At 38.6% G+C, this 18,612-nt stretch overlaps 2 protein-coding genes and 1 pseudogene across 2 annotated transcripts in view; 2 read left to right on the top strand and 1 right to left on the bottom strand.

The window, feature by feature from the left end:
• Positions 1 to 18,612, top strand: part of LOC101387184 (mitochondrial adenyl nucleotide antiporter SLC25A24) — a 105,739-nt gene that overhangs the window by 4,696 nt on the left and 82,431 nt on the right. The window lies entirely within an intron of this gene.
• LOC106800259 (uncharacterized) lies at positions 845 to 6,297 on the top strand. The gene is given in 4 exon segments (XM_087420422.1): positions 845 to 916; positions 2,850 to 3,085; positions 3,173 to 3,346; positions 3,348 to 6,297. Coding segments are annotated over 4 exon segments (1,218 nt in total). The 3' UTR covers positions 4,084 to 6,297.
• LOC106800261 (iron-sulfur cluster assembly 1 homolog, mitochondrial pseudogene) lies at positions 10,746 to 18,300 on the bottom strand (annotated as a pseudogene).

Consider the following 18,612-nt stretch of genomic DNA (forward strand, 5'->3'; position numbering starts at 1 on the left):
CTTGAGGCAAGAGGGCCAGGCCTTTCTTACCTGCTCCCTGCCTCCTTCACCCCCTCCCCCAATTATTGAATATAAGCTGCCTCCAGGAGTGACTTTAGGCAAGGTAAGCCTTTTCAGCCCAGGGCAACATGAAGGGAGGGGCTCAGCTGAGAGCTGTCAGTCACCAGTACTCCCAGCTACTCTCAGTCCTGAGGGGCATGTGGGCTGTGCATCACAGAATCTACTAATAGTGATAATAGTGACATATTTTGAAAGTAGTGCTGATAGAGCTAGTTGATTAATTGGATTTGGAGTGTGAGGTAAAGGAAGAATTCAAGAATGACTTCAGGAGTTTTGGTTTGAACAACTGGGTGGATGTTGGTACCATTTGCTGAGATCAGGGAGAATTGGAGAAGTAGTGCAGTGGAGTGAGTAGTTAATCAACAGTTCTTGGTTTGGACATTTGACATTTCCTTTAAGCATCCAAGTGGGTATAGCAAGTAGTAGTTTTGTATTTGGGTCTAAATCTCAGAGGAGAGGTCAGGGTTAGAGATGTGCATCATCAGCATTGTATATGTAAAGCTTTGATATTGGATGAGTTTCCCTAGGGAGAGAGTGTGTATCGAGAAGTGGTCTGAGGACTGAGTTCTGGATCATTGCAATGTTTTGAGGTTAGGAAGAGGAAGAACCAATACAGGAGACTGAAAAGAAGCAATTAACGAAGTAGAAGGGAAATCAGGAGAGTATCATCTCTTGGAAGCCAGTGTGAGTAAAGTATTTCAAAGAGGGAGTTATTACATAGAACTGAGAGGTCTGTTGAAAGGTCTTATAAGATGAAGACAGTTTAACTATGGGATTTGTCGAGATGGAGAAGTTTCTAACCTTGAATAATTTCGTGTATGTGTGTACCTTGTTGTTGATTGTGTCTCCGAGGAAAGTGAGAGGGCCAGGATCCTGACTTGCTGAGTGCTTGACCACTTCCTATGCTAGTAATACACATTAAAGTCATGAGGGATATACAAGGCAGAGGACACTCTGAGCTGGGGCTTTGGTTCTAGATCCCTATTTTATCCCCTTCTGTGATGAGAGAAGCTGTGCTGGACTATAGGTGAGCCTCAGTCTTCTTGCCTTCTGAACAAAATCTAGGCCAGTGTGTCTCAAAACTTGAATATATATGCCTATATAATACCTTTAAAGAAAAACTATTCTTGTACTCCCATAGTTATCATGTTACTTATATTTCTATAAATATAAAAGAAAGTATAAAATCATTATGCTTATAGCTCTTATATAACTATAAATCCTAACAAATATATAAATTAAACACAAGACTATAAAAACCACTGAAATTCTAATTACTAACATTGATTTAACGGGACAACTAATAGTGTTTGGCTAAAACTAAATTTCCACTTTCTTATGAATATTCTAATTGGTAAATTTGTTTGAGTTAAGCATGCTTAAATTATCATGTGTTTGCTCAGTTCTCCCCCACTTTCTTTCTTTGAATACTATGAAACCTGTCATTCATATGGTGGGCTCTGATGTCACTGGATTTCACTTGGCAAAAAAATGCATTATTGCCTATGAGGTGAGCCTCTGTTCTTTTTTCCTTAGGCCTCAACAAACTGGTATTACTTGATGCTAGTGTGTAAACACAAATACCCAGGGGCAATGAAATCTATATTTGTCATTAATCATAAGGTGGATATCTGGTTGCTTATGCTATTTGTCTTCAGATTATCTTCAAAACGAAAACACAAAATTAGAAAATTCTCATAGAAAACACTCAGACTCCTGGGAGTTTGAGGATTTGGGGCGGAGAAACCCTGATATTGATTACAGGCAAACTTAAGCTGCCAGTGCCTTCTCTCGTTTCCTCTGGGCTCCACTTTGTTTCCTACAGGCCCCTCCAAGGCAAGGGGTGGGGGGTGCCTCTAGGCAGGGCCTAGAAAACCAGCTGTATGTAGAGTTTACCAAGCAGAAAGAAATGTGCATTTGTCAGAGTTCTATTTATAATCCTTTTACTCCTCCCAGTGAAACTCTCCTGTCTTGGTCTACATCAGTGCTCTTACTCCTTTAGGAAGAACAGGTAGTAAAGTAGGGGGAAGAAAGCTTTCCTTCCCTCCCTGCCACCCAAACCTTTCTACTATGACCTCTGGAACTTTCGTTTTATGGTTAACAACCTGTCTAAGCACTTAACCCTCTTCACAGGGCCTTGCTTCCCCTCCTGTTATTACTGAAGCAGCTCTTTCTGAGGAGCCCTCTTGCAGCCCTCTCAGCGTTGGAGTCCCTCCTCCTCTTCCTTCTTATAAAACCAACTGCTTCCTTGAGGCCCACGCCGGCTGCCATCTGACCTAACCATCGACTTGCTGATCCAGTATATATACCTCTTGCTCACTGACGACTTGGCACCTGCTCACAGTCTTCATCTCAACTCCAGATCCTTACATCATCCTGGGCGACTTCCTCATCCACTTCCACAGATGATCCAGACAATTTCCAGGCTTCCTAGCTTCTTGACCTTATATGTCTAGGGACCTTCAACTCCACACCACTTCAGCATCTCTCTCTCATGGCCCCACTGAGTAAATTTCCCTAATAAGACTAGAGCCCACCTAATAGGGTAGTTGTGGAGATTAACGAGGTAAGACTTTATTTTAGTCCAGTGAGGACACATAATAATTGTCACTTAGTAAATGTCAGCAGTTATTATTGCACTAATTTATATCCACAGGGTTGGAGGGTGGTGGAAATAGGGCAAAAAGATGTCTGTTTCTACAGGTTTTACCGCGCGTGTGGGAGACTGTGCGACACTAGCAGGGAGGCTCTGAGGAGGCCCGGCGGTGTGAGCCGCTCCCTCCCTGCAGCGGTCCCTGCAGCGTCGCCGGGTGGGCGCTAGGAGCCAGGCCGCCGCCAGTCCCCGCGCAGACGCACTGCGTCGCTGCCATCTTGGTCCGCAGCCTCTGGGCGGCCGAACGGTTCGCAGGGTGGCTGGGCTCGCGGCGGCCGCAGCAGCCCGGGTAGGCGTGGAGGCGTGCGCTCCGGGGGCGGGGGCGACGCGAGGAGCGCGGGGTCGCTTCGCCCGAGGCCGCAAGATGTCTAAGTGAGCCGGGCATCAAGAACCCTATCGCCATGGTCTTTCCTTTCCACAGAGTAACTTTGCAGGGGTCGAAAGGTAGTTCTCCCACAGGCTCCGACTGCGATATGGCCTTGGTGACCGGCGGGCGGTCGGCTGGGCAGCGCGGCAGCCCACGTGCCGCGGGACGGCTTTCAAGTGCTGCGAGTGCGACGGCGCCGCGGCCGCGCCCCGCAAGCTGGAGGGCCACTGCCGCCCGCTGGGCGAGAGGCCCTTCCGCTGCCCCGTGAGGCCGTGCCGGCAGGGACAACTGCAAGCTGAAGAGGAGCGTGGTCGCTCACACGGGCGAGAAATCTTACGAGTGTTACTTTTGCCACGCTCGGTTTACCCAGAGCGGTTCTATGAAGGTGCACATTGCCCAGAAACACACCAAGAATGTGGCCAAATTTCACTGTCCCCCCTGGGACACGGTCTTAGCCCGAAAAAACGATTTCGGCGACCATTTGGGAAAGCAGCATCCCCAGATGGGGCAGGGCAAGAAGTGCCGGTACTGTGATTCTGTGTTTCACGGGTGGTATGCTTTTGGCCAGCACCAGAAATCTCGTAAAAATGAGAAGCGCTTCAAGTGTGACCAGTGCGATTATGCATGCAAACCAAAAGAGAACATGGTCGTACACGAAAGAAACCATACTGGGGAGAAGCCTTTTAACTGTAGTCATTATGACAAGGCCTTCCGTAATGCCAAGCTCCTCAGAGTACACATCAGACGGCACCACGACCCCAAATTTACCCCTAGCATCTCCCTCTGTTGGAAGTGTGGAAAAATATTTGCATCCCGGAGCAACTTGGCAAATCATGATTGTATCGGCCCCAATGACATAGAAGGGGAAAATGGAGGAGAAAATGAGAAGAGTAAATGCGTAGCAAAGAGAAAAATATCCCCTCAGAAGGAGGGCTCCTCAAGGAGTGAAAGTCCTGAGACCCGCCTGGCTGACAGTGAAAAAGAATCGGTTATGGTTGAGTGAATGGGAACCACAGGTGCCGCTGGAGACTAAGCGAAAAGGACTGCTGCTTTCCCACTTAGCCCTAGCCCGTAGGTGTTTTTTTCAAGCCTCTCCGAGGCTGCTTGGAGAGGGGGCTGTGCTTGCTGATTGATACACCCAGGATTGTCTTTAAAGAGCTCAAACATGAATTATTTTTCTTTCTTTAGCTTTGGGAAATGTATTCTTTAGTTTGTTTTACCAAACATGCTGAGGTCTGTTAGAAAAATGTGAATTTTCTAAAATTTACTCTCTGATGTTAGTAGATAGCGTATTAGGATAACCTTTTTCCTTAATCATTTACTATGAGTTGCTTAGGATAAGCAATACATTGATGGTCCAAGGACAATGCTTTGCTAGACAGATATGGAGCCATTTAAACTAGCCATTCAATACAGGTAAACTGCACCATAGCTGCCACACAGGTTCCCAAATACTTACTTCTTCTTCCCAGGAGAGTTCCTATTGGAAAATACGGACTTGAGAATACTTAAACTTTTATTTTTTTTTTAACTTTTGTGTACAGATGCTTAAAATACTTTTATTCTAAGCTGTAATTTTTTTTTTTGTTATTGATGTTCATTGTTTACCCTGTTTCTTCGTGACTCAAAGTAACCACACAATGATTCTTATGGGTACCATGGTAAAATAGTGGATTCATTTTAAAACTGTGGATTAACTTACAATATTAATTATTTGATGCTAAATTCCAGAATTTAAAAAAAAGGTATTTTTTTGATTTTATAACTTTTGTATAGTCCTTTTTTATTGTCTTTTTTATCTTTTAAGGAAATTTCAGGGGCTGAAAGCACTTGATCGCATACACACACACAACATACAGAACTTTAATTAAAATGAAGTGAGTTTGAAAAGTTCACCCACAACTTCATGAAATGGCATACATGCTATAAAATTTTGAATTAGGCCAGCCTCTTGTCTAATAATGTTACAAACCATACAGATAAGCCACTGGCTGGTCACATGACAGTTGACACAGCAAGCAGAAGAGTGACAGAACTAGTATTTATTGATCATTTACCATGTGTTAGGTACTGCCTTACGTACTTTACATTTTCTGTTTCATTTTATATTTGTGTTTTCTGTGCCTCTTGTAAAAAACAGGGGGGTTCTAAGTTTCCCTTTAATCAAAATTCTGATTCTAATTTGAATTCTTAGGATAATGTAGATCACCTGGAGAAATGAACCTCATTCACCCTTGGAGAAATTAGCAAACTCTTATTTTTTAAAGACAACTGATACTTCTGCATTTTTATATGCCTTGAAAAAATAAAACTGTTGTCCTTCACTATAAGATTTTATTGTACTACTTCAAAAAGCTTTTTTCATTTTAGCCTCTAGTTTTGTGACTTGCTAGCAAATGTAATGCCTAGGAAAGCTAGCAAATGTAATGGGTAGGAAAGCATGTGGTTCATATATGTGTATTCTTAGCACTGATGTATGACTTTGTCAACTTTATTCTACAACAAAAATGTATTGAGTGAGCAGATGTGATTAATGATGGAATGCAAATGAAGTATGGCAGAAAGTTACTCAGTAATTAGAATAATTTCTAGAAATTTAACTGTAGTAGAATAAAAATGCATTTATTGGCAAAGGAGGAAAAATTAGATGTTTGAAGCCAGTAGGGAGAAGATGCTACTTAACAATTCTGATATAAAAGCATTTAAAAGGTTCCAAGGTTAATTCGGTACATGTGTGTGGTGATGGGTTGTAATTAGTATTTTGGTGGTGAACATGATGTAATCTACGCAGAAATAGAAGTACAATGATGTACACCTGAAATTTTTACAATGTTATAAACCAATGTTACTGCAATAAACAAAAAATTAAAAAAAAAAAAAAAAAAAAGGTTCCAAGGAGAAGGAAATATTTTCTGATCTATCTTACTCCAACAACATCTATGTGCACTTAAATTCCATGGTACACACAACATAGCATCTTAGGAATACTGCAAATTGACCAGCTTTCTAAAGGAAAAAACAATGTACATCTTGGAGCTTCATTAAACAAACACTACAAAAGAAAATTGTAAATTGCTTTGGAAGCTTGTCCAGCAAAAGGAATGGAAGAGGAAGAGGTGAAATTGGTAGAGAAGGGCTAAAAATTTCAGGAAAATAAACAAATAAATGGAAAAAAATTTTCAATCTTGTATAATACTATTTTCTTTTTTTAAGCATTGTAAATACATCAAGCATACATTTATAAATTATGGCAAAATTTGGGGACAAACTTTAAATTTTGACTGTGATATCCTAAGATTTAATGTGAAATTAAAAAAGTGAGACCTTTATAATGATGAATAATGGTAATTCTGCCAATTTATATTTATGTGCTTCTAGATGTTTTGGATTTCTAAGAAGTTTGCCAATATTTAAAGCAAAGGAAAAATCTAGTTGAAGTATGTTTTGTTTCACTTAGCAGTGAGTAGATGGTATGCCATATCTTGATAAGTAAGAAGGTTCTTCACCTCCTTACAATTAATTTTAGTATTATATAGGATGAGGAATCACTGAAAGACATTCTAAATAAATCCCCTCCCCCTTCACCTCTTTTTTTTTGTGTGTGAGGAAGATGGGCCCTGTGCTAACATCTGCCAATCCTCCTCTTTTTTTTTTTCTGCTGAGGAAGACTGGCCCTGGGCTAACATTCGTGCCCATCTTCCTCCACTTTGTATGGGACGCAGCCACAGCATGGCTTGCCAAGTGGTGCATCATGCGCGCCCAGGGTTCCGAACCGGGGAATTGTGCCACCAGGCCGGCCCCCCTCTTCACCTCTTAAAGGTGTAATGACTTAGTTATCTTCTTATGGTATGAGAACAAAACATTATTTTGACAAACTTTGCTACCATATAAATGATGTGTATAATATTTTCCCCCACATCTTTGTTTTCCTTAGAATAAATTTCCAGATGAGTAATTCTAAGGCCAAAAGGTATGACTATTTTTAAGGGTCTTAATACATACTGCAAAATTATTATCTAGTTAGATTGTACCCAATTATTGACATATATGAGAATGCTTGTTTTCCTATGCCCTCACCAACAATGGGTAATTTTTAAAAATTATTTCCAATTCGATATGACAGCCAGCATGTTAATATACTTTATGGCCATAATTTCAAATGATACAATTATTTTATCATGCCCTCTGGTCTTAATAGCAGAGATTACCTTTTGCTTATAATTTTTTTCTTTTTTTTTTTTTTGCTTATAATGTACTTCTTTTTTCTTTTCTTTTATATATACTGAAATTTATCAGTGTTTTTGTTTTTGGTTTCTTCTGTCCGAGTTTGATTCTAAATAGTTAACTTTAAATGTCAACAGTAGTTTTTATCTTTCCTGTGTATTTTTTGTCCTTTAGCGCTTTGTATTCAATTTCTACCTGTATAGATTATTAGGTTCAGGTATGGGAAATAATATTTAAGCCAACAAACATAAAAAGATATTTAATTTCATTAATAATGCAAATTGAAACAAGGAAATACTTTAATTTCTCTCTCCTTCCTTCCTTTCTTCCTTCCTTGTCAATAAGATTGGCAAACATTTGAAAAGTTTGATAATTTTCGGTATTTGTCATAATGTGAGGAAGCAGGCACACTCTAATATTTTTGATGGGAACATAAATTGGCATTCCCTTTTTGGATGGTAATTCGGCAGTATCAAATTTACAAATGTACATATCCTTTGATTCAGCAATTCTCTTTCTAGGAATCTATGTTACAAACAATTGAAATTCAAAGATTATAATTTCACAAGAATATTCATTGTAGCATGTTTTGTAATAATAAAAATTTGGGAACAACTTAAGTGGCAAACCATTCTTAAGTAAGCCATAGAATGATTTAAAAAATCCAGAAAATATATATTTTTTTATATTATGTCTCCACATTTTTAAGCTTTATTCAACAAGTGTTTATTGAGTATCTGTTGTGTGTCAGAAGCTGTTCTCTGTGTTTGGGATGGAGCAATGAATTAGACAGACAAAGTCCTTATTTCTTGGGACTTATGTTTTAGTGGGAGAGGCAAGCAGTAAGCAGATAAACAAGATCATTTTATAATGGTCTCTAACTACATAGACCTCTCCGACCTCATCTCCTGTTATTCTTCCTCTCACTCACTCTCTCCTTTGCTCACTGTATTATACTGCTCCATCAATGTTGGCATTCTTGGTGTTTCCAAACACATACTAGGCAGGCTCTTGCCTAGAGGCCTTTGCACTTGCCGTATCATCTGCCTGGAATTGCCTTTCTCCAGATACCTGCACAGCTCCTTTCTTCTTTCAGATCTTTATTTGAATGTCACCTTCCTGTGGCGTCCTTCTATGACCTACCATTTAAATTGCTAGTTCTCTTCCCTCTCTCTCTCTCTCTATTCCTTTCTTGCATTATTTTTCTGCTTAGCACTCTTTGTTGTCTAACATACTATATATTTTACTTATTTACCTTGCTTATTGACTAGCTTCCGCATTAGGATATAACCTTTATTAGGGAAGGACTTTTTGTCTTTATTTTATTCCTTACTGCATCTCTAGCATCTAGAGCAGGCCCTTGCACATAGTAGATGCTGAATAAATATTTTTAAAGTGAGTGAAAGAAATCAAGCTAATAATATAGTGTAATACAGTTGAAAGAGACTGGAAGGGAGGCTGTTTAGATGGGATGATTATGAAAAGTCTCACCCAGAAGGTAACCTTTGAGCCGAAGCCTGAGCGATGAGAAGGAACTAGTAGTGTGAAGATTTAGGCAAAGAGTTTCCAGGCAGAAGAAACAGTGCAAATTCCTGAGGTGGAATGGGCTAGGAGGGTGTAGTAAGGAGGAGAGTGGTAGGAAATGAGGTCAGAGAAGCAGCTGAGCTTCTGGGGCCCTGTAAAATGATTGGATTTTATTCTAAAATGAGAGCTCTTGGGAGTAAGGAGACAGACACTCTGATTGGCATCTTTGAAATATTCTGGCTGCTGAATAGAGGATAGACTGTAAGGGGGAAAGGGGTCGGGGGAAGAGGGCAAAGGGAGAACAGTTAGGAAGCTATTGCGGAAGTACAAATGAGATGATGACTTGGACACAGGTGGTAGCAGCAAGGATGGAGAATAGATTCAGGATATATTTTATAGATGTGGCTGATAGGATTTACTTTTTTTTTTTTTTGAGGCCAGTTTTTTTAAATGGCCACTTTAATCTCTACATACGTACGGTAGTGCACAAATTATAAGTGGATTGATAATTGTATTACAAACTCATAAGCATTTACATAAAGCTACTGCTCTAGGTTTTGGTGCATTTGTTCCAGGTACTTTAGTAAATATGACAAACCTAAAGGAACTCAGCTACTTCAATTCATGAGACTCGGCTTTCAAAAAAAGCTATGTGTCATCTCATAGAACACTTAATATGTCAAACACAGAAGAATCAATAACTAAATGACAAAAGGAACACTGTTAAAGAAAAGTTGGTGATAAAAATGTTAGGATAAAATATTAGGTTTAAAAAATTTAGCCATTGGACTTAGGATCCAGAAAGTATATGCAAATTGGGAATTTTAAGAAAAGACCCCCAAGTTCTGCTTTGTGATTACTACTACATTCCAAAAGAATAATTCTGGGTTGCTACAATGTCTTCCCTGCTAGTATAAACCACTGTTTCATAGTTCTAAAGAAACAAGATGGTAATTCACATAAATGGGTTTTAAAATAATATTCTTCTCACTCAAATTAAAATAAAACTAAATATGATCTCCATCAAATTACAAAGAAATCTTATCAAAATGTTGACCAGATAAAGACGTCAGACGACCCAGTTACCTTCACTGACTGCCTCAGAGTGCAGAGTTGGCATGTCACCCACAAGGAAGGCGAGATGTGAGTAGAGTCCCAGCTCTGCTCCTATCTAGCCTGCAGTGTGAGGGGGACAAAAGCCCTTCAGCTTCCTTGGGGTTTTGCATCCTCAGAATTGAGGGGGTTGGGCTAGATGGGTTTTAAGAGACCTTTCAACAAAAAGGACCTAAGTCAGCTTGAGATCCCATCTTTGAGCAGACATTTAGGGTGGCAAAGAAATGAGTTAAAAATGGTGGGTGAAGTATTTCTTACCTTTTGATCCTATCAGTGTGGTATTCTGTACTACAGTTCAGAAATCTTTGCCAGAGAGTTTCATCTAATGGCTGGTACTGCTAAAGGATAAGCAAATGAGGCATCTGACAATGAAATTTTTGATAAATATGTAGAAAGGCCATGCCAAGTTTGGATAGAAAAATAATGCGCCACCACGTCACACCAGCAGTTAGGACTTCCTGCCTCTGAATTTTAAGAACCATCAGTCTGGTCGGGAGATGCACATTCAAGCTATTCAACAAGATGTAGTGAGTGCACATGTATTAAGAATATGTTTCCTGAAATCCTCCCAGGAAGGCGACTTGAATGAAACTGATTCTAACAGAAAGGCTGCAAGAGAGTTAAGTGCAGGGTAGGATTTTTTTCTTTACAGAACAGAAAAATGACCCAAAGAGAGAGATGGCTTCTCATTTTCTGTCCCCTAGAAAGAAAACAATTATCACTTCTTCTGGAATCTAACACACTGGCTTCATTTTCAAAATGCATCACTTTATTTTCCTCAAAGGCAGCTCTACATTATAAACCTTAAGCACGTGATAGTCGTGTGATTTCTTCAGTAAACCCAGGGTTTCCACGAGCTTTCCTGGAGATGACAGCTGGAGTAGTCCCAAGGAGTCTGGTATTAAAGCTTTCTCCACAGCCACACGTTCCTTTGACGTTTGGGTTATTGAACACAAACTTACTGGATAATTTGTCTTCAACATCGTCCATTTCTCTTCCTAAAAGTGTTAGCTGTGTTTTCTTTACCATGAACACTCTGAGTCTGTCTTGAAAAACTTCTTCATCAGAATCTCCTTTTGTCTTTGTATATTCTAGAGTATAAGAAAGGCTATTAGAGCCCCAGGTTTGGACATCAACTTTCACACCTATGTGTACAGGCTTATCTTAAAGAGGTTGTTTATCTTGTTTACTGGCTGAAGGTGTCAGGGTGAGGGTAGCCCAAATGGGCTGCAACTTCCTCTTGTTCACAGCCCAGACAGTGGCCTGAACTAATGAAGCCAAAATCCTCACCGTCCTGGTGCTCTGGTGCCTTTCTCCATGGAAACAGTGGGCGCCTTGATGAGGATTTACTGCTGAATTGAATTCTTAACATTAGCATTAAGTTTTCAGCCATGTTATAAACAGTTGCTTACATTTAATTATACATTGCACTCTTTCTTTTCTCATAATGTTCCTTTTATCCCATGTTTTCCTCTTTCTTGGATTTATTTTTCATTTTATTGGAAGTCCATCCTCAAGAAGTCTTTCCAGAGTTTGAGGGTAACAATCTTAGTATATCCCAAACTGGATTTACTTTGATCATAGTTGAATGTTAGTTTGGCTGGGTATCAGCATTTAGTTTCTAAATAATTTTCCATGACAACTTTGAAGATATTGCTCAGTTGTTTTTTAATATCCAGAGTTGCAGATAATTAAGTTTGATTTTAATCTGATTATTATTCCTTCTTTTCTCCTCTCATTCTCTCTCAGGCTTTACGATTTTTCTGTTCACTCTTTTTTTTTTTTTTTTTTTAACAATTTTTTATTTTTTCCACCAAAGCCCCAGTAGATAGTTGTATGTCATAGTTGCACATCCTTCTAGTTGCTGTATGTGGGACGTGGCCTCAGCATGGCCGGAGAAGCGGTGCGTCGGTGCGTGCCCGGGATCCAAACCCAGGCCGCCAGCAGCAGAGCGTGGGCACTCAACCACTAAGCCACGGGGCCGGCCCCTCTGTTTACTCTTAGAGTTTTGAAATATTCCCAAGATATGTCTAGATCATGAATACTATTTCTATTTGAAGACTTTTGTCTTTCTTCTAACCATGTCTTTCCTTTCATGCTCTTCCTAGAACTTCTAATAAATGAATTTTAGATGTCTTGGATCTTTCTTCCAAGTCTCTTTATTTTTCTTTCATCCTTTTCAGCTCTCTCCTTTTGCATTGCATTCTAGGAGACCTTCTTGGCTTAGTCTTCAGCTTACTAAATGGCCGTTCACCTGTGCATTTTGTTAATAAAACCATTGTTGAATTGTTTATTGCTATCAAATTTTTATTTATAAGAACTGTTTCTTTTTGTTTTTTCTAATGGATGTAACCTTCCCTCAAGTCTTATACATATCTCTTTTGCTAAGTGTTTCCTCAGGAGTAGTTCTTTCACTAACTGAGGGTGGTGCTTCCTTCATGCTATTGGTGATTCTTGGTTGTCTAATTTTGTTGATGAGCTCTGGACTGAACAATGTTGGTAGCCAGAGTATAGTTTTAGCTGAATTTTCCCCCCAAAAGGGACACAAACTGCTAATGGTATAAGAGATGGCTTTAGATTATACTCGGATGCTATAGAAGCTAACATTGAATCCAAAGGTAAGAAAGTGACTCTCTTTTAAATAATTTTTTCAGTCTTCATGATGATCTTGAGCAGAAAGTCTCAGTTTGTTGCAGTGTGGCTTTAACATCTCTAATACTTGATAATCCTCCTCTAAAAGAAGAAAAAGGGCAAGCCTCAATTTCAGAGCCTTCAATAAGGCAATGATATTTAACTAGAATCTAATCCCTTGTTTTGCTTTTATTGTATTATTTCCAGCTTTATTGAGATATATTGACATATAACATTGTGCAAGTTTAAGGTGTAGGATGTGATAATTTGTCCATGTGTATGTTGTGAAATGATTATCACAATAAGGCTAGTTAACACATCCATCACCTCACATAATTGCCATTTTTGTGTGTGAGGTGAGAACATTTAAGATCTATGTGTTAATTTTTTTGAACATCTCTATTGAGGTATAATTTACATACTGTGGAATTCACTTATTGTTAAGTGTACAGTTCAGTGATTTTTAGTAAAAATGATACAGTTATGTAACTGTTACCATCATATGATTTTAGAACATTTCTATAACTTCAAAAAGAAAGTTCCATTTGCAGTTTCCGCTCCCTTTCCCACCCCTAGGCAACAACTGATCTGTTTTTTGTCTCTATAGATTTTCCTTTTTTAGAAGTTTCATATAAATGGAAACAAACAATGTAGTCCTTTGTGTCTGGCTAATTTAACAGCGTATTTTTGAGGCTTATCCATGTTATAGCATATATCAGCAGTTTTTTTCCTTTTTGTTTATTCCATTGCATGGATATACTACAATTGTTTATCCATTCAGTAGTTCATGAGCATTTGGATTGTTTCCAGCTTTTGGCTGTTGTGAATAATACTGCCATGAACATTTGTATATAAGTTTTTGTATGGCCATATGCTTCTGTTTCTCTTGGTTAGATATCTAGGAGTGGGATTGCTGGGTCATTTGGTAAGTGTGTGTTTAACTTTTTAAGAAACTACCAAACTGCTTTGCAACGTGGCCGCACCATTTTATATTCCCACCATCAATGAGGGTTCTGTGTTCTCCACATCCTCTCCAACAGTTGGCTTTTTTGATTACAGCCATTCTAGTGGATAAGTAGTGATATCTCATTGTTTTTAATTTGCATTTCCTTAATGACTGTTGTTGTTGAGCATCTTTTCATGTGCTTATAACCTTTCTTTTATCTTCTTTGGTGAATTGTCTATATAAATCTTTTGTCCATTTTTTAGTTGGGTGAATGTATGTTTATAGTTACCTTTGATTTATGGCAACTTAAACTGGTTTTCTAGTTGTAGTAGTAATATCAAGTTTGCTTTAAAAATAAATTTGTTATAAAAAGTGGATCAATTAAGTGAAATATATTAAGTAAATTATAGGTTACTCTTTATCACTTTGTTATGGCAAAAATTGTGAAGATGATAAGAGAATGACATAAATATCTAAAAGTAAACACTTCATCAAGGGTAGGTGTTACCCAGAGTTGATGCCCGCCCTTTTCTCTTTCTCTACAGCTCTCTCAGTGATTTCATCTACTCTCATAGCTTTTGATCTGTCCCTCCACTGATGTTATCTAAGTTCACACCTCTATGACCTGTATTTGAAAGTTACACATATATTATCTGCTGTCTGCTAGACATCATGAAGATACCTCACCAGCACTTCAAAGTCAACATGTTTCCCTGCCTCCCACCTCTCCCCAGTGTTTCTCCCAACTTCTCTGTTTTGGGGTTCTCACCATTTTATAGCCCCTGAAGCTTAAACTCAAGAACTTAGTCCTGTATAGCTCTCTGCCTCTTCGTCTATTCCTTAACTCAGAATGCCCCAAACTCTTTTTCTCGCTAACCTGACTACTCTCAGAGAAAGATCTCACTATGCACCTGGCAACCCAAATAGCATCTTTAGAGTTCTAATTCCTCTCTTTCCCTTACCCTCTATATTGTGTCAGTGATCAAGTTACCTCCCACCTTCTAAAAATCTTTTGTGTCTTGCTCCCCATTGCCGTTCCTACCACCTTATCCCTAGTTCAGAGGTTCATTCCTCCCCTGGATTTTTGCAGTAGCCCCCTTATTGATCTTTTTATTTTTTATTTTCTCTCTCTCTCCCACCAAAGTATACACTGGAGTAACCTTTCTAACACTGATCGTGGCACTCCTCTGCTCAAAATTCATCAATAGAGCACCATCATTTACAGCAATAGTTCCCAACTTGATGAGGTTTGCTATAAACAAGAACTGACTGTACTGTTATTTACCTATTATTTTAAGTAAATGGATTATTTGTATGACGAGAAATTTATTTTAAAATAAAATTTTGTAACCATACAAAAACTAGTAGATTAAAAGTAAGCATAAAATAAACAAAATAAAAACAAATTAGTGTTATTAATTTCCGGCTAAATACTATATTGTCTGACAAAGTTGATCCTGAGGCTTATACTCTGATTTTTTTTTTAAAGTTGGCAAATATTGAGGCACATTAGCAAAAAACTGAGATGTAATCAGAAGGATTGAAAGGTAATTGAAACAGGAATAATTTTCTCACACTCTGATTTAGTGTTATTTAATACTGTTTCCATGTAAACACCATATATATTCCACTCATTGGGAAACACTTACTACAGAATTAATTTGAAATCCTTTTTGTGGCATGTAAGTCCTCTCATGATAGCTCTCCTGCCTACCTTATCTCATACTTTTCTCCCTTGCATTTTTTCCTTAGCAAATTGGAACTCTTTAGGGTTGTTATGAAGATTAAATGAGTTTATACATATAAGGTGCTTAGAAGTAAGTGCTCAATAAATATTAGTTATTATTATCGCTATCATTATTATTGTTTCTTTCTAATTAACATATGTTCTGCCTGCTTGCAAATACTGTCACACAGTCTTGACATGTTGTCTTCCATTTGTCTGCCCAGCTAATGCCTATTTTTCTCTGCGTGTCTCAACTCAAGCGCTCTTCCTCTGTGAAGGCTCTCCTGAAGCCCCGCAAACTCCGCTCTGCCTTGAATATGTTTCCTTTATGTCACCTGACATATTTGCTTTGGTTATGTGAGTGGTCTCCACTAGTCTGTAACTTCCTTCAGGCAGGGACTGCATCTTCTTGTCTTTTAATCCCTAGCAGCTAGTCCAGTGCCCAGCTCACAGTATTTTTCAATTCAACAAATATTGATTAAGGGCCTTTGTATGCCATACTTTATGCTAGGCATTGATGGTACAAAGATGAACAAGACGTGGCCTATGGCTTTGAGGTAGGAGTCTGCTGGAAATATATATGATGTGCATTTAAAAATTATGATTATTGGGGCTGGCCCCGTGGGGTAGTGGTTAAGTTCGGCATGTTCTGCTTTGGCGGCCTGGGTTCGTGGGTTTGGATCCCAGGTGTGGACATACAACACTTGTCAGCCATGCTGTGTTGGTGACCCATTTATAAAGTAGAAGAGGATTGGCACAGATGTTAGCTCAGGGCTAATGTTCCTCACGCAAAAAAACCCAAAAACACTGAGGAAGATTGGCAACGGATGTTAGCTCAGGGCTAATCTTCCTCAGCCAAAAAAAATTATGATTATTAATTTTTTATTTAAAAAAGCATAACACCCCAGTGAGATTTGAACGTATACTCTTGTTTCATGAGGCTAGGGCTTAAACCATTAAGCTGTGGATCATACTAGAATTTCACATATTTTATCTCATTTGTTAATAGAGTGTGAGGTCTCTGATGGCCAAGACTGTTTCTTAGTATCTTTAGTCTCTCAAGGTACTTGGCATTCATTGTTACCTCAGGTAAATACTTACTTATAAGATTCATAGTTATTTAGAATGACATGGTGGCTATTTACGCTAGTATTGCACAAATTAAAAATCATTTAATGTACTTAGCCCTGTAGCTGTGACTGAAAAACTAGGACAGTGGATGCTGATGGAAATCTCAATGAGTATGAGTGAAACGTGCCAATGTTAGCATGGTATTGTGACTTAACTTGCAAGTCTCTGCTATGAGTTTCTTCTTTCTTGTAGGACATTTTTAAAGCTGGAGATGCCAACAGTGATTCACGATTGGACTTTGAAGAATTTATGCAGTACCTTCAAGACTACAAGAAAAAAATGAGGCTGGCATTTAATAGTCTGGACAAAAATAATGATGGGGTGTGTGTGTGTTTTATCCACAAGTAGCTTAACGTGAATAATAACTGTCTGTGCTAAAGGATATTTTTACCAGCCCTTAACTTACTCATACTATCAAAGATTCAATTATTTCTATTACCTATCTAGCAGTAATTTTTTAATTTCTAAGAATAAATATATACATTGTATTTATTAGTATTATAATTTCTGTGTGGTTATCATCTTTTTAATAAAATAATTTTTGTCCTCTGAATTTAAAACTACTTGGCTTAGGGAGTAGCCCTGTCTACTCTTTTGCAATATATGAGCTGAAAGTACCACGGTAATTTAAACAATGACAGTTTTTTTGCTGATTTTGAAAATATTTCAGTTGCAGGAAAGTTAGATAACACAGAAAAGCTCCTGAAAGAAAGTAAAAGTTACTTGCAACCCTGCTGTCTAGAGATAAAGTTTAGCATTTTAATATGTTTTTATATTTCCTTCTAGACTTTTTGTCTGTTTCTTTCTTGGTTTCTCTCTCTTTCTTTAAATGAAATTGCAGTCACATCATATATATAGTTTGGTGTCCTATTTTTTTCTTTTAATATTATAATGTAAGCATTTTCACTTCATTTAATATTATTCACAAACATAATTTTTAATGACTGACATAATCCATTTGTGAGGAGACTTATCTAGTCATTCCCATATTGTTAGACATTTAGGAGGTTTCCAATCTTTTACTCTTGTACATAGTGCTGTGATCAATATCCATGCTGATTTGCAGAGGACAGGTATACTCTATTTTTATTACAAACCCTTAAATCAAAGAGACTGAATGTGAAAATAGAATGCCACTTCTATATCCATATGAGGCTAATCCACCATGGGTAATTAGAACCTAATTATACCCTATTTAAGAAACATATATGTTAATTTTTAAGTTCTGTGAAATCTAACTTTTGTTAATTGAAAAATTATAAGTGTACCAGAACAGCTATTTAAAGGATTCTGCTGATGGATTCTTGGGTAAAACAAAGTATAACCTGAATGTCACAGGCCTTAGGTACCTGTGAGCACAAAAGTGGTTACATTTCCCTTATCGCAGGGTTCCTGGCTTCCATTTATTTTCCAAAAGGAAGTTTAGGCCTTTCTGGGCCCTCCTACTGAAATAGTACCCAGAAACTTTGAAATATTACTTACTAATGTCTGTAAATTAGACCTGGTCATCATTTGCTGCTGATCTAGGACTGATAATTCTCCTCTTGTGCTGTTCTGGAATTTCGCTCTGTTATTGATGGTTACCACCATGATCATCATTTTTCAGCTGAAAATCCACTTTGTCAGATAATCAGTAAAATCAGAGTGCCATTAGTAAAAATATAATGCTACTATTGTCCCTGGTAAAACTGCAAATCACCGCTTGTAGCTCTAGGTAATAATAGAGAATATTCTTTCTGAGGCAAGAGGGAAATCCCTAAGTAATGTAGTGATTAGCAATATAGACCCTTTAATTTCTGCCTTGACTAGTCAAACTGGAACATCACAGCTCAGCCCCCAACGTCCTGCAGAGGTACTATTCTGGTAGACCTACTGTCCGAATTCCCACTGGCTTCATTTGTTTTGAGCACCTGAGCTGTGACCATAGATATGAAGCTCTACTGTTGCCAGCAGGGCTGCCGCCCACGTGGACTGCAAAGCTCAGGCTCTGCAGCCCTGCAGAGGCACTGCTCTGACTGAGCTGCCTGCTCCCTGTGTCGTCATTGCTGCTGCCTCAGTGACCACCTTTGTGTAGAGCTCAGTCAATTTACCTCGGTCAGGATGCTTTTTGTGGGTGGGAAAGGAAATACCTCCTCTGTTATGGGTTGAATTGTGTCCCCCTAAGAAAGATATGTTGAAATCCTAGCCCCTAGTTCCTCAGACTGTGACCTTATTTGGAAATAGGTCTTTACAAAAGT

This window comes from Ceratotherium simum, chromosome 2 (assembly GCF_057802395.1).
Source record: "Ceratotherium simum simum isolate JZ-2026a chromosome 2, ASM5780239v1, whole genome shotgun sequence".
Classification (NCBI taxonomy): domain Eukaryota; kingdom Metazoa; phylum Chordata; class Mammalia; order Perissodactyla; family Rhinocerotidae; genus Ceratotherium; species Ceratotherium simum.